Consider the following 23050-nt stretch of genomic DNA (forward strand, 5'->3'; position numbering starts at 1 on the left):
ACCATCATCTTAGTAAAATCCTTCAATATATTCAGTATGTGAATTATTTTTTACTGACAGAAATCTCACACAAAGGAATGATATGATTTGCCCATTAAAGTGATAGTGATTTTTTAATGTCATTGTGATACCAATTCATACATCTATACATATATTTACATTGAGTATCATTATATAATTTTCATTGATTATACCTTTATGTTCAATATCTCTGTAAACATTGCTGTGTAGTTTACTGTAAAATCTACAGAATACAGAAGAGCCAGAATAAAGGAGTTTTTTATTTGTCCTTCAAAACATCAAGAACAAATTGCTCAGTTATTCAAGCTTTATTGGATTTCAATATAGACCTGAAAGTATAATAGAATAAAACATTTCATTATTTTGGGTGAGAGGGTTTTGCTCTAAACTTAAAAGGTGAGGTCAGGAATACATTTAACAACCTAATATGCAAAATGTATTGTAGGTCTTTAAATGTCTTAGTGTATCTGTGATGGAAGACTCAGAAGCTTGAGAGTTTAAATCGATTTCTCCCGTAACTGACACGGAGTTCTATTGTGCACCTTTAGAGAATGTGCCTGATTAAAAGCCTTTCCGCAGTCACATTTAAACGGCCTTTCTTGCGTATGAACCAGCGTGTGTCTTTTTAAGTGTGTATTGCAAATAAAGGCTCGATTACAAATGCTGCACGTATAGGGTCGCTCTCCTGTATGTATACGCATGTGGACGCTCAGGTAACAGGTCTGTGTGAAAGTCTTCGAGCAGAGTGTGCACCTGAATGGCCGCTCTCCCGTATGATAGCGCATGTGTTTCGCAACCTCGCCTTTGGTCAGGAAGGTCTTGCCGCATTTCGGGCAGCTGTATGGTCTCTCTCCCGTGTGGGTCCGATGGTGTCGGTGCAGTGCGGATGCTCGGAAAAACATCTTCCCGCAGAATTCGCACGAGACTCTCGCTCCTGTCGTATGCTTTAACAAATGGCTATGCATAGCGTAACTTGTTTTAAAGCAGTTCTTGCACTGGGGACAAGAGTACGGTCTTTCCGTTTTGTGGGACACAGAGTGTCTCTGCAAACTGATGTTGCTGCTGAAACACTTCCCACACTCCTCACAGAGGAAAGGCTTGTCCCCAGAGTGAATTTTTGCATGTACAGTGAGGGCGCTGCGCTGTTTGAAGCTCTTTGAGCAGTGCGAACACTGGAAAGGCCGCTCCTCGCTATGCGTCTTTATGTGTTTAACTATAGCCTTGAGGTCTGGGTGAGTCTTATCACACTTGGAACACTGATAGGGTCCTCTGAAATCATGGACACTGTGGTAGTGCTCTCTCAGCGAGTCGAGCCGCTCGAGAGTCTCGGAGCACAAAGTGCAGGGATGCTTGTTCTCCTGCTCGTGCACCAACTTATGCCTTGCTAGGTCACTCTGACTCAAGCAGTACTTACCACAGTGGGAACACTGCAGCTGGTCCTCACCCCAGTGAATGTGTGCGTGCTTCTGGATATCAAGCACTGTCTTAAACAAAGCATCACATTTTATGCACTTGAAGTATTGCTCAGTGCTAGTACAAACCTGCTTGTGCGTTATTAAAGAGCAAGTGTCTTTATATTTTTTCTCACACTGACCATAGGTCAAAAACGAATCAAACTGAGCAGCACTCTCCTGTTGTTCCTCCTTATTTAAACATATTTTTTCTTGAAGTGTAGGCGCTGCAGAGACGATTGTCCCATGCTCAGATGTGTCAGACTCTTGCTCTTTGGAAAGGCACTGTGCGGAACCTGCGTGCTGACGTTTCCCTTCACAAACGTCCTCGTGTTTTTTGAGATTGTAGGAGTACTTGAAGCCTTTGCCGCACTGAGAACATTTATGAGGATGGTTAGCTGAAGGGGATCTCAAATGGCGTCTTGAGGGCGAGTTGACTTGAACTGACTTTAAACCATGTGTGGGCTCTGATACATCACTCACATCAAGCCTCTCAGTGGATGTCATAGAGTCGGGCTGAATTCCAGAGCCAGCACTTATAACCGATCCTGAACTTAGACATTCAGCATTCTCACTACAGTTGTGGAGATCCTGAGGCACAACTCTGGAATCGTCCACCTTGATTTCTACACTACCATCCTCTGTGGCTTCACCCCTTCCCTGATACACCACCACATAATCTTTATGCGCACACTGCTGATGTCTCCTCAAATCAAAGGTGTACCTAAAGGTCTTGCCACAATTCCAGCATATGAAAGGACGGTCCACTGTATGAGACACCTGATGTCTTCTCATGTCTGAGCTTCGAGTGAACGTTTTATTGCATGTGGGACATGTTTTACACACTGGTACTCCTCTGTAGGACCGAACCTTATTGGCAGGAATAATCTGTATTTCATGAGGTGTGCTCTTGTCCTCCTGAGGGTCCTTTCCATCTTCAGCCTCACAGATTTTCTTGTACTCTTCTGGATGATGAACAAAGAGGTGGTGGTGCAACTGGATTTCCTCAGGATCCTGGAAAGAGCACAGAGAGCAGGCGTATTTTCCAGATTCCCCTTTCACTACTGTAACAAAAATCGAAGGATTGAAAACATATTTATTAGATTTAGCATGGTAACACATACAGTGCTGTGCAGAGATATATTAAAAACATGGTGTCTATCATAACTGTTTTATTTGTGACCAATATCTCATCAACATTCTCTTAGAAAACACATACGCTAATTAGACATGCAGATATTTTTTAGCACAGGAAGTAAAAACAAATGAAAACTCATTAACTCATAGATTTGAATCAGAGTGTGAATTGAATTAGAAATTTCCTTATCAGGCCATGGGGCAAGAACTTTGATGCTCATTTGCCTGATAGCTTTATATCTTTTATCTTCTGCACTTTTCACTTAAAAGAACAAAAGATTGTTATAGCAGCTCTGTATCAGTGAAGCCTTCTCGAGCTCTCTGGCTGCTTCCACTTCAGACATTTCTGTCCTAAACTACCAGCACAGATTGGACTAATTAGTTGATCCAATAAAGAAATCATTCTTATCATTGTTGTTCATCTCTCCCGGCAGATAAGCTAACTGGTACAATTGTCGGAAGCTGCAACATTATTATGGTTACAGTGTACGTGTTATATGAGCAACCTTTTTATTGGCACTAAAGTGTTGCAGAAGCACAACAGTTATTAGAATATCAGTCATCTGAACCAAGCTGTAAGTCATGGTTATGATCTAATGGTTAGTGTAAATAAGCCTGCAAAGTGATCAAATATTTCTTACATGTATTCTTTTTGGATACAGCAACAATGCTGGAGACACCACTTTTGAGTCCTGTAGGCCTGCATAAAATACAAAATCAGTGCAGTCACCAAACATTTGTAAAAAAAAAATATATAAAGCAACCATGGGTCTAAAAAAAGTCCTATATAAATGATATTTATGTATTTAGTAGTAGTAGCAGCATTATAACATGCATACTTGTTTACTGATGAACATGGAACAGCAACTGTTTTCTCTTCCTGCTTCTTCTTGCATGTCGTTTTATTCTGAGGATGCTTCTTTGGCTGGCCTCGGTTTCTTTTCGGTGGTTTAGGGTTAAAAGTCTTTGAAAATTGTCCATCACACAGATCAAGCTTGTCTAGTTTACCAAAAGGCTCTTTAAGTGTGTACAATTTAACCAAATCTATTGTTTCCTTTGGATTCTTTGCCATTTCCTTCTTTTCTTTAGATTCTTCACCATCAACAGTTTCCATGGCTACAACACCAACTTCCACAGGATCTTGCTTTTCTGATCTTTCATCCAAAGCAATGCCCACAGTGTGCAAGTGGAGAGAGTCGATATCTTCATAAGCACTTTTAGCAGAATTTGTAGTGTCTGCCGGGTCACATTGTTTGGTCTCTTCCGCATCATATTGTACGCCATCATTATTTATCTCGGATATGCTCGTCTCTAGTTCTTTCTGAATGTATTGGGTAATAACCAATGATTCCACCTGGACCTCTTGGCAATATGGAGGGACATACTCAAGAACCGGCTCTGAATGGGTGTCCGAAGGGGTTTGCACTAACTGAGGCCTGCCAAGAAAGTTTAGTATGCAATCATCAGGAGAAGGGGAACACAACTGTGTAGTTTCTAAAAATAAGAATAAAAAGATACAATTAAATATATGGTGGAAAAAAAACTTTTGAAAAAAAAAATCCAGTTTCAGTAAGAAAAAATAATAAAGTAATAACCTTTCATCTCTAAACTGACTTCTCTTTGGTATTTAAGAACATTTTTTATTTGTTCAGGTTGTGAAAGTGACTGAACACATTCCTCCATGACTGTAGGTGTAGTGTTGAGCAAATGGGCAGCCTGAAGGTAAACAAAGACAGAAAACAACAAAAACACAATTAAAAGCCGACCATGTTCAACCAGCCTCTTCATTTAAAACTGTTAATTAAAGATTAAAACATTTTACTTATTTTCCATGTACACTGACTAGGAGGGGTATTACGGTTTCCGTACTGAAATCTTTGGGTAAAGGGTACACACGTGTACCAAATGCAATCATTTTTACATGTGAACATAGTTAAAATCTTTGTTTCTTTAGGAACATATAAAGTGACATTCTGCAAGTTTGTTTAGTCTCCGCCTCGCACTTTAAGCACATTTTTTACATTATTTTTAAACTTGAAAAAATACACAACAATGCCAGGGGTATTAAAAAAAAGAAACGAGAGTTAGCGCAGTGTCACTGTGGCCACACACTCAAACAGAATTCACACACTCCGTACCGAAAATAAGATTTATTTTGTGCGAGCATGAAAACGCTAAAGAATCAATAGAGCTAGCGTGAGCTGCTAACCAGTAATAACGCTAGCTCCATGGATTCAAGATTCAAGACTTTTTATTTGTCACAAAAATAGTTATATGCACGATACAACTTGCAGTGAAATGAAAAGTTGAACAAAAATACTTAAATCTTAAATCCATAGTGTTAGCATTAGCCGCTAGCCACTTCCTGATTAGCAGCTATTGCTAGTGCTATGGATTCTTTAGAGCTTTATATCCAACTTTAAGAATTTCTCTTAAAAGGAAAAAAAAATCCTTTTCACATATCGAGGAAGTGAATGAATGAAGGATAGAAGGAATTAAGACATTTATAACAGTATGCTGAAATAAGTTGAACAGTTCAGTAGATCATATCTTTAGAAAATTTAATATTATATGGAAAGAAAAACCACACATCTGTATTAACCAAATGGGTTCTAACAACTGTAAACTATTTAATTACATTTTTTTTCCATTTATTTCATCTTATTTAATCAATTTAATTTGTGCAGATTTAGTTGATTACTCAATGTAACCAATATAATAAGATGTATTGCATTAATTAGATTTTTTCTATTTTTATAAAATATTATTTTATATAATATTTAACCAAGAAGGCATTCTTAAAATTGTTTTACAAATGTAAACTGTTCAAATGCTAATCGCAAACATTAATAATAAAAACTAATAATAATTAATCGTACTTACATTGAACCGAACCGCGATTTAAAAACCGAGGTACGTACTGACCCGTGAACTTTGTGTACTGTTACACCCCTTCTGATCAGGCATAACATTAAGACCACCTGCCTAATATTGTGTTGGTCCCTTTTGCTGCCAAAACATTTCTGACCCGTCGAACATCAACACCATTAACTTCTCAGCAATTTGAGCTACAGGAGCTCTTCTGTTGGATCGAACCACACAAGCCTTCATTCCCCACGTGCATCAGTGAGCCTCAGCCGCTTATGACCCTGTCGCTGGTTAACCACTGTTCCTGTCTTGGATAGATAGATACTAACCACTGCAGACCAGGAACATCCCACAAGAGCTGCAGTTTTGGAGCTGCTCTGACCCAGTCGTCTAGATGTTACAATTTGGTTCTTGTCAAACTCGCTCAAATCCTCACGCTTGCCCATTTTTCCTGCTTCTAACACATCAACAAATTTGAGGAGAAAATGTTCACTTGCTGTCTAATAAATATATCCCATATATATGAAGTTTTATTCACTTCATCAATCATAATGTTATAATATCATAATATTATGCCTGATCAGTGTATTTAATTATGGTAGAATGAAATTGTAATTAGAATGTATAAGTCAGTAATGACAAAAAAAAAAAAAAAAGTGTTCCTCTGCTTATTTATTTGTTATCGAACATACTGTTATAATACCTACTGTCTCTTTTCTGGTTTATGTCCAAGTTGTCATTAGTAAATTTTAGGAATTCTTCTATGTAAAATGATTGATTTTTGATTGACGTATTATGTTATGAACAAGTGTATAATTATAATGTGCAATGCAGTCTATTGCTGACGACAAGTGAACGAATATTTGTCTATTTATAAAATACACAGAACATTTAATGCCTTTCCAACACCACAATGAACAACGTTTCTAAGATAACACTATATGTTCTTGAGATCTTATTTGGATTGGACTCATTCGATTCAAAGGATTTGTCAAAAAGAATCGATCATAAAAAAAAAAATGTACTCAATAACAATGAGGGTGAATAAGGTTGTGATTTCGACCACTGTCACAAATGAACACAAAACAGACCCCACACAACACACTCTAATGCAACACATTGATGGTACTCTTTTACATGACTAGCCCACCTTTCTTCTCTCATAAACGCTGACGACTATTAGATATTACTAACATGATATGGTCTTCATACCTCCTCTATGGTAGGCTGAGGGAAAGCATTTTCTAGTCTAGACAGGAACCACCGCATCAGCTTCTGTAATGCCGTATTGAACTTCTCACCATACTGTGAGGGATACACATCCTTTACAAAGGAAATAATTAATTCAAGATATTTTTCGATATGCTCAAAAAGTGTACATTCAGAAATTAGTCTTGTACAAAGAAGGCTGTATAAATATTTAATATTACAGAAGCTGTGATAATGAAAACTTCTGACCTTAAAGAAGATACTTCTCTCAGCTGGGTCCTTCATTAAAATCTGCATCAGCGCCACAAAGTTAGCTCCAGATTCTTCCACTTGGGGATCACCTGACTGTAAGGGAGAAACGAAAAGATAAAAAAAATACCAGACTACAACACAGACTCATGACACATTGAGAATAATTAGCTTGTACAATGCAAACTGGTGGCTGAAAGCTTTTCAGTGCAGCTTCTTAAAAACACATAGGAAACAGTTCATTCACTAAACATATCATGGTTGACTGACTACACTGTGTGTAAAATCGCATTTTGTTTTTTGCTATGGCTTTTTCATCTGGTGTTACGTAACACATTGTATTCACCCTGTTTAAATGTGTTACAAGAATCACTGCACAAATTACAAAAATAAACAGCATGACATGAAGCCTGAATAACAAATGCTTCACCTCCATTTCCTTGTGAAGTGCAACAAGTGTCTCGATCCGCTGTAAATGAGCCTGGATTGAGTCTGGATCAGTTGGAGACCCCATTCCACATAACTCCAGAACAAGCTGACACACACAAAAAAAAAAGAGACCAATGTTTTAATACTCCTTTCCCCCATGTTATGACAGAGCTTATAAATTCACACTTCATCTTCAAGCTGCCACTCCTGGGCTCCTGGGCCCCTGGGCAGGGCCCTTCAACCCATAGCTGCTCAGTTTTATGAATGAGATAAATATACGTTGCTCTGGATAAGGGCTTCTGACAAATGTCATACATGTAAAAAAAAAAAAAAAAAAAAAAGATAACTGTAAGTCTCATATTGGATAAGAGCATCTACCAAATTGGCATAAATGTTACAAAGGTTTATTTATGTATTTAAATGTCCAGTTTTGGTGAGCAGGTGCTGACTAGATTCCGCCTGAATGAAAGGATGTACATTGCGACACATATAAATCAGTGTTTATTAGATTTTACTTCTGCAGAATGTGACAGGAGTTTTCATGGACTATGATGTTTGTGGATGATATTGTGATTTGTGGTGAGAGTAAGGAGCAGGTTGAGAAGATCCTGGAGAGGTGGAGGTATGTGCTGGAGAGAAGAGGAATGAAAGTCAGTAGGAGTAAGACAGAGTACATGTGTGTGAATGAGAGGGAGGGCAGTGGAGTGGTGCGGTTGCAGGAAGAAGAGGCGGAGAAGGTGGAGGAGTTCAGGTACTTGGGGTCAACAGTGCAAAGTAATGGAGAGTGTGTTGGAGAAGTGAAGAAGAGAGTGCAGTTGGAGAAGAGTGGCAGGAGTAATTTGTGATAGAATAGTATCTGTGAGAGTGAAAGGGAAAGTTTATAGGACTGTGGTGAGACCTGAGATGATGTATGGTTTAGAGACAGTGGCATTGAGTAAAAGACAGGAGGTGGAGCTGGAGGTAGCAGAGCTGAAGATGTTGAGATTTTCGAGTGACGAGGATGAACAGGATTAGAAATTAGTTTATTAGTGGGACAGCGCATGCAGGACGTTTTGGAGACAAGGTGAGGGAGGCGAGATTGAGATGGTTTGAACATGTGCAGAGGAGGGACACGGGGTTTTTCAGTAGGAGAATGCTGAGAATGGAGTCACCAGGAAGGAGGAAAAGAGGAAGACAAAGAAGGAGGATTATGGATGTGGTGAAGGATGCCATGCAGGTAGTTGGGTTGAAAAAGGCAGATGTAGAGGACAGGGGGTATGGAGACGGAGCAGACGAAAGAAAAAGAAGAAGACTTCTCCAGAATGTCAGGCAGTAGTGTTTCTCTCACCTTTGCTCTGAGGCCCATAGTGAGCTGGGCCTTCTGTCTGTAGCTCAGCAGATCAGGGACAGTATCTGTGATGAGAGACACAACCTCCTCCAGCATGCCATAGTGTAGGACTGCTTCCTGCTGGATCATGTGCCACATGGCAGCAGAGAGCAGTCTGAGAGGAGAAAGCAGAGAGCGCAGAAACAACGCACTACCTAAACACAGACACAGAGTAGAGACACTGATTTTAGATGTAACACACACACGCACACACACTGTATTTCAGTAATGATGTCAGTATTCACACAGTGTGTATATACACACACCACCAAAACACAGAAAGAAAACAATTCATTTACCTTCTTCCCGAGCCTGCATCTTTATTCTGTTAATTTATCTTCATTCCTGACACCGAAACGTGCAATAAGGCGGTGAGAAAATACTTTAGAAAGTCTTTCATTATACATTCTCACTCTGTGTTTATTCCGTTTCAGTATTGTTTACCGGAGTGAGTTTCAGATTGTAGTCAGCGCCCCCTGCAGGCGTGGAGCAACATGACACTCTACAGGACATCAGAAGTATTCAATATCTATCTATGACAGACCTGGGCAAACTACATCCGGCCCTTTGTACGTCCCTGTCCGGCCCGCGTGAGGCCAATCATAAATTACAGGGATACACCGAAAAATTTCTGAAATACCTAAATCACCAAAACAACACGGCAGAAACACAATTGTAATGACGCAATAAAAAAGCGCAGCAGCACACGGTTATCTGGATAAGAGCAACATGTCTGCGGTGTGCGGAGAGAGATTGCAAAACATGCAATGCTGAAATTTCAAGAGGGGGTGTATCTGCAAAGAGTTTCTCCAAGTCGGGTTTAATTTATAACCTGAAATCCAAACATCCCGATTGCCATTCTAAATATGAGAAGAACGCGGCGCAGAAAAGTAAAGTCAATCCGAGCATGCGCACTCCGTCTGTAGAGGACGTTTTTGAAAAGGCAAGAAAGTTTCCAGTGATGGTGCCAAGGCAAAAGGCATAACACACAAAATTATGGATTTCATTCACTTTTGAATTTAATTTTCATTTCGGTGCATCCCTAAAATATTATCGTTCGTGTGGCCCTCTGACACAATTCAGGTTTCTCATGTGGCCCCTTGTAAAAATTAATTGCCCACCCCATTCTATGAGCTTAACTATGTGCCTCTATGTGTGTGTGTGTGTGTGCGCGCGCGCGCGCGTTTTAAACATGGTTTCTAAGCATTTCTCATTTGTTTTCATAAAATATATAAAGCTATCTAATCAGTATATCCAAAGCAAAGTAAATACAAGTATAAGCAAATCATGTAAAATAAGGTTAAGTGGATATTGTTGATCAATCTTATTAATCGTTTAATTAACTGCTCTGCCTTTGCACAGATGCACAATACTGGTGCTGCTTTTAATGATGCTTTTATAGTGTTTAAGTTGATTTTGCGCGCGCGCGTGTGCGTGTGCGCAGTGTTACTGAGTAGTCAAGGTCAGGAAAACTTGGCACCATAATCATGCTGGTTTTTTTAATGGTTAAGGTCAACTGTGGGCATCATTATCATAAAAGGTTAGGAAAACACAGAGAAAGATCCAAAAGGCAAGTTTCAATTGCATTATGAAGTGTCAATTTCTCCAAACATTCAGCCAATTCACACTTTTATATTCACTCATTAAATGTAGATTCAGCCTATATGTATATACATATAAATACATATACATATGTATAAATACGTATACATGATGACAAAAAAAGTAAAAAAAAAATCTGAGAAGTTCTGAAATATATCTTTACTTAAACCCCAGGTCAAGAGTTCAAGGAATGTGTAATAAACACCACTTTTATTCATCCATGTGCATCTTTACACTATATTCAGTGTATAATAATAACACAAAACACCACAACGCGCATGTTTATCCCCAACAACGGGTAAAATTCACCTTGTTTCTGCAGCACTGACATTTGAGGCCTTGTCTCAAAAACTCCGCCTTCGCCCTCGTCTGCATGCGCCATGTTGTCTTGCGGCTACGTCCGAAACCACACCCTTATTCACTATATAGTGCGCTGCTCTCGAACCGGCCGCCATTTTGTCGAGTCGAATCACAAATTCCGCTCCCTACGTTCGGTAGGGTTCGACTTGGTGCCTCGGGGCGCATGCGCAGTAACTGTCTCACAGCCGTGCAACAATTCAGCGCGACAGCCAGAGAGAAACCAGGACGTCGGAGCGAAAAATCGGCGGTTGTCCTGCAGCACCATGATGGGTAGGAGTTATTGGGTTCCTCGAAGAGCCGTGGAGATGGTTTCAATGACGGTGTGCTCGCGGGGCGTGTAAGATATGCAGTGAACGCTGTAGCTTGGAGCGCACCTGACGCTCAGTTAGCCTAGAAGCTAGCGGTGCTGGTTGGAGCAGTGTGTTTGGTACTTTGTGTTGTGTTTTTTCCCCACTGTTGATCATGAACGACTGTTTGTAGCTTTTAAGTATGTGTATTATCTGATAAATCGTTAGAAGAGAAACTCTATTGGACTAACAGAGGGTTAGAGGGCAGACTCGGTCCTGCAAATGCCGTCGAGAGGAGCAGAGCGCGGGCTCGGGGCTCGTCTCCAATCTTATGCTGCCAAATTCACTTTTATTTGGCGCTGAAACCTGAATACAAGTGTCCCTTGCAGCGGAGGCGAAGTGGCGAGGGACTGGTTTGAAACAAGGCCTACTGCTTTGAACCCTGCGCTCTCTGATTGTGTTGGTCTCACTTGAGGCTTGAACGAGCTCTTATTATTACCCCGAACGCCTAATAATATCGAATAATCACACAATCCCGCCTTATAATAATCGAATTCGGTCGTTTTTATTTATTTTATCAACATTGTCGGTTCTTGTCCGTTTTCTGACATGTCCCGCCCCCCTCGACGGGGCTAGTTGGTCATACTTAATCGTGATTGGCTTGCGGTGCTCAAGTGCGAGAATTTAAACCAATCGTAGTGCAGAGGAAGACGCGGCCGCCGAAATACGGGTAGAAAACAGGAACACGCCTTGGTGTTTTCGCGCATGCGCACCTGTGGTCTCTACAGTACTGCGTTTTTGAAGCGCACATATAATGTGGTGTACGTGTGCTAATTTCAAGTATACCATGTTACGAGTTTTAATATTGCTTTAATACTTTAATACAATTTTTTTAAATTGTTCACTAAACATAAATGCATCATTTTTAGTGGTTCTTGTCTATTTCGGCAACTCCGATGATACAATTAGTTTTTTGTTTTTTTATTTATATCCCTTATCCAGCCTTCCAGAATCCACCGTTGGGCTGAAAAAAAGTTTAAGTGCTGTAAAAATATATCAGATCAATATTTCTTTCCACTTTTTTCACTTAAGTCTGTTAATCAAACTTAGTTCTGATCAAAACTACAAAAAAAATTTTTTTATCCAGAATTTAAAATTTTTAATTGCCAATTAAATTTGTGACGTCACAAAAAGGGAAAAAACACATATATATTTTATATAAAAAGTAATTGTAAACTGGATTTTTTTTTTCCATTCATCACAGGCTAGGATGTGTCAAAGATTGGGAAAAAATTGACTTTTATGCATGGTTATTTTTTTTGCAGCATCAGTTTAAATTATTTTGATGATTTTTCCCTATTGACTCCCATTATAACGACATTTTTTTAATTGCTCCAAAATTACATTTTATATGCATGCATTTTTTTTAAAATAATTTTTGCCACTCTTTTTAAACAAGTTATATTTGCGTTTTTTACTGTTGACAGGCAGGTTTCGCCAAGAGACCATGAAATAGAGCTGTGGAAAGAAATTTTAGTTTCCGCATTGACGATTCGCGTCCTATGGCGATTTCCATTCATTTTCCCATTTTTCTGTTTTCGTTTGCAATTTTCTAGTGTTTGTGTGTTGGGTGTGTTTTTATGAGTTTGCACGTGTGTTCCGCGTGTGTGTGTGTGTGTGCGCGCGCGTGCTTTCGTGTGTGCGGAAATTGCGGAAACTAAGATTTCCTTCCACAGCTCTATTTCATGGTCTCTTGGCGAAACCTGCCTGTCAACAGTAAAAAAACGCAAATATAACTTGTTTAAAAAGAGTGGCAAAAATGATTTAAAAAAATGCATGCATATAAAATGTAATTTTGGAGCAATTAAAAAAATGTCGTTATAATGGGAGTCAATGGGGAAAAATCATCAAAATAATTTAAACTGATGCTGCAAAAAAACTAACCATGCATAAAAGTCAATTTTTTCCCAATCTTTGACACATCCTAGCCTGTGATGATGACACATCCAAGCCTGTGATAAATGGTTAAAAAAAATCCAGTTTACAATTACTTTTTATATAAAATGTTTGTGTTTTTTCCCATTTCTGTGACGTCACTAATTTAATTGCCAATTAAAAATAAAAAATCCTGGATAAAAAAATTTTTTTTTTGTAGTTTTGATCAGAACTGAGGTTGATTAACAGACTTAAGTGAAAAAAGTGGAAAGAAATATTGATCTGATATATTTTTAAAGCACTTAAACATAGTGGCTTTTTTCAGCCCGATCATCATGAAGTGGTGTATTCTTTCTACATTGAAAACTGCTGATGCATCATTTTTAAAAAATTTTTTGCAGAAGTAATTTTCTTACAAAAAATCTTTTCATTAGCTGAAACACATGTAAAGTTATCAGCGAATAAAAACATCAAGTGGCTGAAAAAAGCCACAGGGTCGGGTGAGGGATATTTAACCATATTCTGTTTGACGTCCGGTTGCAGCGGTTATCCCGCCGCTCTGTGTTGTCCAATCAGCGAGCCGCTCCGTGAATATGGACAAGTAATGTATCAAGTCATTGATCAGTGGACGGGGTTTTAAACCGCGTGAAATGTTGAAATTTTAAGCCCCAAACATACCGCACGTGCGTATAGTTTTATGGCGAGAGAAGACCGTACCTTTTAAACGTATATTACTTTTCCAATCATAACTGCGTGTGTTCTCGCGAGATTTAGACGCGTGATACTCGCCCTACTAAATTTAGACGGAACACAGTGTCACATGGTATACAGTATGGTAATGTTTGTGTTTCTAGTGAACATCAGTTTACACTGCCTCTACTCCATACAGGGAAATAACATTGTTTTCATCTCTTTCCTTAGGTTCTGTCCCACCAATTTCCTCCCTGCGCTTACTGGTTCCACCTTTAAGGCTTATGTCTGCCTTTATGTGGAAAATTGCCCAACAGCAACATCTGGAGCATTATGGAAAACTAGAAGAATTTGTTTCTTTAGTCACAAGGCTTGTCCCAGAGGTCTTGACCAGCAGACAGAAGGCCACATTGGTAATGGGACTCAGAGCAAAGGTGAGCACAGGAGGACTCTGCAGCAGAGTATAGATTATTGCACAAACCAGGGCCGAGCAGAGGTGTGGTGTTCAAGAAGAGACAGATGTTCTATATGCTGTTGTTTTTTTTCCCTTTTAGATGATTCTTGAGATGTGCCGAGGTGAACTGCCAGCAGACCTCGAGACAGTGAAGACACACATAAAGAGGATTCAAACGTCTCATTCGTCAAAGGTAAGCGGTGTATATGACTAAATGTTTTGTTTGTAGCTTCATTTTTGTGATCACTGAAATCATGTTTGTTTGTTTACGTTGTACTTGTTTTGCTCATTCTAACACATTCCTCGTTGTGGTTTTAGGGAATTGATACAGAGGCAGATCTTTTACAGGCAAACCTTCTGACACTTGTGCTGGGTCTGCTGGAGGATCCTGCCAAAAAGGAATATTTCTTTCAGGTCGGTATCTGACACGTTCTCTCACACTTGACCTTACCGTTCTGTTTATAATGAATAGTACAATCATTTACAATAATAAAGTCAAAGAAATTGTTCATTTAAAAAATTGGTTAGTAAAATTTAAATAAAACTTTGTTTTATTCTTTCTGTGTGACCTGGAACTAAATGTTCCGTGCTTTTTGATATTAAGATACAAAAAAATAAATAGGGTCATAAATACTATAATCACTTGTTAATTTGAGAATTGCTAAGTAATTACCTACATTTATTTTTTATAATAAATGATCTGTTTGAGGGCACATAATTGTTAACGTCGCTGTGTGAATAGCTTTTTTAAAATCTTTTCTTATGTGAAGTACTTAATTAATTTAGAATGTAAATGAGGGCTGCTGCTATCGATTATTTTAGTATTCTAACTATTATTCCATCGATTAATTGGATGAGAAGTATTTTTCTTTGTTACAGAGCAATACAAAATAAGAGAGAGAAAAGAAGACAGGTTTCTTAAAGTAATTTGTTTCCTTTTTATAAAACGGTACATTTGTACATTATTGCTAAAATCACACAAGAATATTGGTGAAAACTAAATTTAGTTAAAATTCAAACCCATTTAGTGCATGTAATTGTCATATTACATCAAAATGAAAATACAGTGTTCCATGTAGAGTAATTTGTAGGAAAATATTCTTTTTAATGAACCTCAATTATTCTCACTCATGTATTTATTGATTGAATCCCACACAGTATCATGATGTGGTTTTCTTGTGTTTGGAAAAGCTGCATGAAATTTTCCACACACTAAATTACTGTGTTTATTGCCAGCTTTAAAAACGCGCTCCGCTACCTGCTCCACACGGCCACTGCCCAGAGACAATTTGAGTGCACTGTATATAAATAAAAATATAAACATCGATTTCAGATTCTTTAAAACAGTAACTGCACTGTACTGTGTTTTCTTTGTTTTAGTTTGAAATGATCCCAAAGTTTGGAAACTTTCTGGCATTTTCTTTGGCCCAAATCTTCTCCTCGCCCTTCACTGTTTTATCCTCATTCCTCCATTTTTCATTCTGCAGCATCTTCTGTGTTACCTGTCCAGAGCGCTCCACAGTTTAGCAGGTGGTGCATCAGTAATAATGATCCGTGGGAAACACAGTGCTCTGGGTGTAGTTAAATGGACTAAATGAAGCATCGAGGCAAATTATTGTAATTGAATTACTTGAGGATCCATTACAGCCCTACTCTCAACCTGTATTTCAGGTGCACTGCTTTGAAAAATATTGAAGTCATTGTACTGTATTATAATGTGTGTGTTCTAGGAGGTGTTCCCACATGAGTATGGGCCAGAATTTGATCAAGCGCTGCAGGTCCTGGTTGGCCATTTCCTTTCAAGACTGGAGCAGCTGCTGCCAGTTCCCAGCTTCAAGCAGGTAGGAACGTGATTGCAAGAAGTTTGCATTCCACACTTCATTGCTCTTGGGCTTCAAAAGTTTAAAACATTTGGTATTGTTTTTCAGACTTCTTCTTGGCTCAGCACCTGCCCCTGGGAATGGAATGAGTACCTGGAGTCTGTTTGTAGAACAGAAAGTTTAATACCTTTGATGCAAATCGGCATTTGTGGGACGTTGGAGGATAACGGTAAGGTTTATTCTGTGAATTACAACTGATATAAATATGGATTTTTTATTTGCCACTCTCTTTCTTCGAGTATTAATGTTTTGTTTGTGTGTATGCGTTTACTTATTTTAGCACTCCCATCAATTGTGGAGGACCGAATCCTCTCCTCATTGTCCCTAACTGACATGGTTATTACCACCCAAACACAACCCCCCTCCCAGGGGTCTCAGGATATGGACGGGGAGTGTGTACAGGATGATGGTGTCCAGGAAGAAGATATCAGCTCAGCTCTCGATGAAACCGTAGTCGCAGAATATGTCAGCGCAAACGATGGTGTAATGGAGGAAGATTCAGAGAGACAGACCTTTGAGAGAGAGATCAAGGAGGCAATTAAACATTTAGAGAAGGAGACTGACATATCAGTTGAGGTGGCTGGAAGTCTCCAGAGCACAGGGGTCGACTCAGAATTAAAAACTACTGATGGAACAGAAAGTGTTTTATCTGAAGCAGCACCTGCAGCAGACGATATTGCAGCAGATCAGCAAACTGTGATTCCCAGAGTTGCAAATACAAAGATCACTCAACCACTGGAGGTACCACAGTCAAACACAGGGAGTGATGAGGAGGGGATAACCGACCAGTGTGATCCACAGCAGTAAGTTACCCAATTTAATATATGTATAAAATATATTTTAGGGGTGTTTCGGTATGCAAAATTCACGGTTCGGTGGGTACCTCGGTTTTTAAGTCAAGGTTCGGTTTAATTTTGGTACGTTTAAGGGGAAAAAATGCAAAACATAAAATTGCTTGGAGTTTTTTTTATTAACACAGTTTATTATTATTAACATTTGTAAACATCAACAGTTAAATTATTTCAAACAATTTTAAATAAAAGGCCTTCTTGGTTAAATAATATATAAAATGTTTAATATTCAATAGAAAATAAGGGAAATTTAATATATTTAATTCTAAATCTAATTAATTCAATGTTTTGATAAAATTTTTTACATTTGTTAGACCCCATTTTTGTAATACAGATGTGTGTTTTACATTTACCAATGTCTTTATTCCTTCCGATGTGGAATTCTCTGGATTTCCTCCTTTTTAGATAAATTCTTGAAGCAAACACCAAAGAATCCATATCGCTAGACTGTCGTGAAAATAAAAAATGCGGAGTTTTACAACGCAATACAAATCGTATTTCGTATTTCCGGTTTGGAGTGAGTAGCTACAGTGACACTGCGCTAACTCTAGTTTCTTCTTTTTTCTTTATACACCTGGCATTGGTGTGTATGGTTTTAAGTTTGATGAGAAAAAAATATATATATATATTAAACATAAATGGTGACTGCGTTTAAAGTGCAAGGCGGAGAATAAACAAAATTGCGGTCACACCCTAATATACAAATGTTTATTTTGTTTAAATTTTTGATGATTATGGCTTACATCTGATAAAAAACGCAAAATGTTGTATTTTAGAAGATTTTGTGAAAAGTTCAATATTGGAGACTCATAGTTGTCGCACTCTAAACAGTTAATTAACTCAAAACACCAGCAGGATTTTCCTGAGCCTTTAAATGGTGTTTCGTTCTGGTTCAGGATACTCAATCATAGGGGAAGACTGCTGACTGGACAGTTGTCCAGAAGACGATCACTAATACAAAAGGTCATTGCTAAAGAAGCTGCTGTTCAGAGTGCTGTATCCAAGCACATTAATGGAAAGTTGAAAGGAAGGCTAAAATGTGGTAGAAACGAAGCCCATTCAAGAATTTATAGAAGATTCACACGGGGTGGACTCCAGCTGGAGTCAGTGCTTCAACGTGTACAGACGTATCCAAGACATGGCCACCAAATGTCACATTCCTTGTGTCAAGCCACTCCTGAACCAGAGATGTCAGAGGTGTCTTTCCTGGGCTACAGACAAAAAAGACTGGACTGTTGCTCAGTGGGCCAAAGTGGAAACTTTTCAGATGAAAGTGATTTTGCTTCTAATTTGGAAATCAAGGTCCCAGAGTCTGGAAGAAGAGAGGAGAGGCACAGAATCCAAGTTGCTTGTGGTCCAGTGTAAAGTTTGTACGGCCAGTGGTGGTTTGGGGAGACATGTCATCTGCTGGTGTTGGTTCACTGTGTTTTATCAGGTCCACGGTCAGCACAACCGTCTACCAGGAAGTTTTAGAACTCCTTCATGCTTCCCTCTGCTGACCAGCTTTATGGAGATACTGATTTCATTTTCCAGAAGGACTTGCCAAAAGTATTAATACCTGGTTTAAGGACCATGGTATCCTTGTGCTTGATTGGCCAGCAAACTCGCCTGACCTAAAGGCCCCTATCAGAGTAACCTTGGCTTCCATAACACTTCAGCAGTCCCACTCACTGATCGCCTCCATGCCACACCGCATTGCTGCAGTAATTCATGCAAAGGGAGCGAGTATTGAGTGCTGTACATGTTCATACATTTCAAATTATTTAATATTTATTTAATTTGTCTTAAGTAATATTCAAATTTTCCAAGATACTGTATTTTGGGTTTTAATCAGCTGCACACTATAATCATCAGAAATAATCCCTTGATATAAATGTCCTTGTGTAATGAATCTATACAATGAGTTTTACGAACTGCTGAAATAAACGAACTTTTCAATGATATTCTAATGAATTATGTGTATATATATATAAGTTTTTCTTTATCAATATTGAGTCCTGTGTTTTTTCTTTTTGCAGGACTGTTTTGGAAGAAGCAGCTCAGGGAGGTGAGTGCTGAACTGTTACCAGAGCTTTCAAAAGTTATGCGTTAACGCAAATTAATTTAAACTGCACAGATTTAAATAACGTGTAATTAATGCCGCTCGTATTTCTGTTTGACATAAAAAAAAAAAATTTAAATACATGTAAACGCGAAATTAAAACCTTTAACGCAACACACATTTCTTCACAACGTCAAACCGAAAAAAACAATTTTTTATCACTAAACTTCTGTTTAACTGATTCACCAAGTCTCAAATCAGCACCATTCCGCCATGAAGCACACATCCGGCAAATAAAACAGTCCGTGTGGAAACATAGCAAAAGTTTTGTTTGGTGTCTTGATTTACATAATTTATAACATGATAATTACTTTACATATTTTGTTTTCATGCTGTCTGAGTTTGGTTTCATTAATAATAAACATACATGTGCATTAAGGCATATGTTGATTAGATTATTAAAAATGTGAGATTAAGTTGCTTTTAATCATGATTAAATATTTGAATCGGGTTAGGGTTACTGTTGCCAGTGTCGTTCGTGTGTTTGGCCGTTAAGCTGTTTTGTTATAAATCCTTCTTTGTTTTTTTGCAGAGGTAACTACTGAGGAACTAGGATCGGAGCAGTCTCCCAGCAATCCAATCGCAGTCGACTCCCAAAAGATACCTGTAAAGAGTTCTTACCTCTTCGGCAGGCTTTTACACAAGTGTCTAAAATGTGGCAAGCGTTTTGCGTATCGCTCCGAGCTCCATAAACACCAAGAGAGTCACAGACTCGCTGCTTCGTTCAAGTGTAGTGAATGTGGGCAACTCTTCAGAGATTCGAAACTCCTGGCTCTACATCGGCAGAGAGGCTGTCGTATGAGGACGTACAAATGCATCAAGTGTGGAGCAGGCTTCAGGTCTCTTTCGAACTGGTACAAACACCAGCAGGCACACAAGGTGGTCTGCACACACAAATGCCCAGAGTGTGGAAAGGTATTCCGGAGTCTCACAGGCTTGGTGGCTCACAGACGAGAGCATATGGGTCCTGCAGTAAACGGTGTTTACACCTGTGACAAGTGCGACATGACTTTCGGCTCATATCGTGGCAGGGTGCTGCACCAGAGGGTCCATACGGATAAATCCAAGCAGCCTTTGCGAAAGGAACGCGAACCAGGAAAGTGTCGCTTCTGCGACGAGTCGTTTGTCCTGCTGAGCGATCTGAGAGTACACCTGAAAACTCACCCCGAATACAGACCCCATCAGTGCGACCAGTGCGGGAAGTGTTTCGCTCTGCACCACAGTCTGCTTGCGCATCTCTCCAACCACACGGGGGACAAGCCATACCTCTGCACACAGTGTGGCAAGCGCTTCTTCAGCAAGGTCCAGCTGAAATCACACATGAGGTGTCACTCGGGCGAGCGGCCACACATGTGCCCTCACTGCGGGAAATGCTTTTCACTGCTGGGCAACCTGAACATCCACGTACGGATCCATACTGGCGAGAAGCCGTACTTGTGCCGTCATTGTGGGAAAGGCTTCATCTCTGCCGGAGAGCTGCAAGTGCATGAACGCAGTCACACTGGCGAGAAGCCCTACTGCTGCAGCATCTGCAATAAAAGATTTGTGGTGTCAAGCCACCTGACGGCTCACAAGCGTGTTCACACAGGAGAGCGCCCTTACTCCTGCACTCAGTGTGGCAAGACCTTCATACGGAGATACGACTGGAATAAACACATGTACACTCACTCAGGGGTCAAGCCTTTCCCCTGCACTATCTGCCAAAAGAGCTACACACGTCGCACACACTTGAACAGACACATGCAGAGCCACGGCGCAGGCCATTAGTAACCTCGATCTGAACGACCGGCGTGAGAATCGGTTCAATGTACAGAAGTACGTACTTTAAATAAGGACATTCCAGTGCAAAGTTTCAAAAGCACATTGATTATATGTTTTGTTTGACCAAATGCAGATATAATTAACCAATAAATGTTGGGCTTCTAGTTTATCAAAGTACCGTGTGTGCGTGTGAATATCTGTTAAACTCTCTCAGGAACAAGAATTTTGTAAGATGCTAATAGCTGAATATGTACATAATTATTTTTTTTTTTTATTCAAATTAGATATTTCTGACCCTTGTTCAGAACCTGGTTTTGATTTACCCTCTATTCTGTCCATGACATGAGTTGATTATACATGAACAAATTCTCACTCACCTTAAAAAAACAACAAAACAAACAAATATATATATGCATACACACACTCACACACAGATTAACTGGTATCTTTTTGTTTCATTATTTTATCTTCCTTTTCATTTTTAAAGTGTAGAAAATGTAATTAAATATTGGGGTTTGATAGTTTTATATTTAGATTTGATTTATTTCATGGTAGACAGTTGAATAAAGAATTTAAATTAAACCCTTAACAAATAAACTGTTTAATTTAAGGCTGAAAATTGATGTAATTTTAAATAAGACCTTTCATTTGTTCAGTGAATGTGCAGATGTTGTACAAAGTAAAAAGACTTGTCAATATTTTTCCATTTTCTCAGCACTTCAACCGAAACAAAAATATCAGTTAGTAACGATGACCATGTCCATATTTACAGGAACTCAAAGTGTAGAACTTCAGTTTGCACATCTGTTTTTATATCAGGGTGCTAATGGATTGGAAGACTGACCAATTCAGATAAATAAAGCTGTACTGAATCTCAGTATTTTGGGTTCAGCTGTGGCTCTAATAGAGCTTGAAATCTGCTGCACCCAGCTGTAAATGTGTTGCAGGGATTCTGGAATACACACAAATGGCTATAAAAAACCCACAAATTTACATAAATATTTTTAAAGATATAGCTATTATAACTATGCTGCAAAAAATCCAGTGAACCTGTTCATTATATATATAGTTCTACATAGTCATATTTTGGATGGATGGGTGGATAGATAGGAAGGTTGAAAGATGGGTAGATAGATAGATGGGTAAATAGATAGAGAGATAGGGAGATAGATGGAGGGATGGGTAAATGGAGAGAGAGATAGGGAGATAGATGGAGGGATGGGTAAATGGAGAGAGAGATAGGGAGATAGATGGAGGGATGGGTAAATTAAGAGTGCTGAATGGATCGGTTATATCTATATAGTGAAGGACCTACACTATATAGATATAACCGATCCATTTAGCCTTAGAGTCTAGATGGTTCGGGATGTTTGGAGGCATCTACTTCTTTAAAGGTCCACAATCTTCATGAGGTGGAACATGACTGGGGCTGGAGCAACCTCGGGATGGGGAGAGAAACAGAAGCATTGGAGAGAATTAGCGTAGCTGCTGTTCATGATATTAACAGCACAAGTTGATAATGTGCATGTGATCAGTACCGGAGCACAAGGTTATGATGTGATGTTTGTTATGTGTAGGCTTTGCTAAAAAGATACATTTTTAATCTGCACTTAAACTGGGAGAGTGTTTCTGAGCGGTCAGGAAGACGGTTCCAAAGTTTAAGAGCTAGATGTGAGAATGCTCTATCACCTTTAGTGGACTTTTTTAGTGGAGTATTTTAGGAACTACTGGAGTTTTAAAGTTTGCAGCTTGATCCTGAGCTCACACTGGAAAAAGCCATGATTAAAGTGAGGCAAAGCGAGGCTGTGAAGAGACAGCAGCCCATTCTGCTTGGAAGATTGCGTGAGGTGCAAATAGCAGGGAATGTTCATGCATTAAGCTAAAAACCCAAAACTGTCACAAAAGAATGTCAAATGGTCAAAACATTCAGGGATTGTTCCAAGGAGAGTTGAACCACAAACAACAAAAAAACAAAACAAAAACTAACTAAACAGGACACATATGTTGTAAAAGGACTGTCCAAAGCACTGCTGTGGGGTGAGTTAGGCTGCTAACATCATCTCTCCAGTTCTCCAACTTACATAAGTTCTTCTGTTCAAGTCAAAAATGTCGAATGTGAACTCATCTACAGAACTCATTTACTGGCAAATTCTTTTTTTTTGTGTGTTTTTGCCCTTTACCTAGTTTATTACATAGAAACAGAAGGAACATGCATGTGTCTCAAAAACAACAAAAAGAAAGCTGTTTCCAATCTTTTGAGGGATTTACAAACTTCTATTTATATGCAGTTGTGTGAATGCTATCATGTATTTGGTTCACGAAGCAACCAAAAATGTGACAATTTCATTTCTCTTATTAAACATCAAAAACGTCCTGTGTTGTAAAGTGTGTTTTTATTC

The 23050-nt window shown here is 39.0% G+C and overlaps 2 protein-coding genes across 4 annotated transcripts; one reads left to right on the forward strand and one right to left on the reverse strand.

Moving 5' to 3' along the window:
* Positions 1–316: 316 nt before the first annotated feature.
* On the reverse strand, positions 317–10766 carry LOC310719039 (uncharacterized protein). 2 transcript variants are annotated; one of them, XM_083528310.1, is made up of 9 exons: positions 10642–10766; positions 8692–8885; positions 7366–7470; positions 6936–7031; positions 6690–6782; positions 4205–4325; positions 3449–4103; positions 3251–3309; positions 317–2536 (listed from the first exon to the last, which is right to left on the reverse strand). In XM_083528310.1, exons 1-9 carry the CDS (start codon positions 10712–10714, stop codon positions 519–521), a joined length of 3414 nt encoding a protein of 1137 aa, XP_083384436.1. In that variant the 5' UTR covers positions 10715–10766; the 3' UTR covers positions 317–518. The 2 variants fall into 2 exon arrangements, with proteins under 2 accessions (XP_083384436.1, XP_083384435.1); XM_083528309.1 differs by having other exon boundaries at positions 6690–6800.
* On the forward strand, positions 10713–20825 carry LOC310719065 (uncharacterized protein; the record flags this gene model as incomplete). 2 transcript variants are annotated; one of them, XM_083528379.1, is made up of 9 exons in its annotated part: positions 10713–10962; positions 13836–14038; positions 14159–14251; positions 14377–14472; positions 15789–15899; positions 15987–16107; positions 16219–16741; positions 18808–18836; positions 19423–20825. In XM_083528379.1, 9 exons carry the CDS (start codon positions 10713–10715, stop codon positions 20655–20657), a joined length of 2661 nt encoding a protein of 886 aa, XP_083384505.1. In that variant the 3' UTR covers positions 20658–20825. The 2 variants fall into 2 exon arrangements, with proteins under 2 accessions (XP_083384505.1, XP_083384506.1); XM_083528380.1 differs by lacking the exon at positions 10713–10962 and adding an exon at positions 11003–11119.
* Between the last annotated feature and the right edge of the window lie 2225 nt (positions 20826–23050).

The sequence above is a fragment of the Silurus aristotelis genome, assembly GCF_946808225.1.
Source record: "Silurus aristotelis genome assembly, chromosome: 24".
NCBI lineage: Eukaryota > Metazoa > Chordata > Actinopteri > Siluriformes > Siluridae > Silurus > Silurus aristotelis.

Excerpts from the sequence above, each read along its gene's own strand:
- LOC310719039 (XM_083528309.1), bottom strand. The coding sequence starts at position 10,714 with ATGGCGCATGCAGACGAGGGCGAAGGCGGAGTTTTTGAGACAAGGCCT. Across the intron at positions 7,471-8,691 it reads CTATGGGCCTCAGAGCAAAG|CTTGTTCTGGAGTTATGTGG; the intron begins GTGAGAGAAACA and ends TGTGTGTGTCAG. Across the intron at positions 2,537-3,250 it reads TGTATCCAAAAAGAATACAT|TAGTGAAAGGGGAATCTGGA; the intron begins GTAAGAAATATT and ends TTTTTGTTACAG.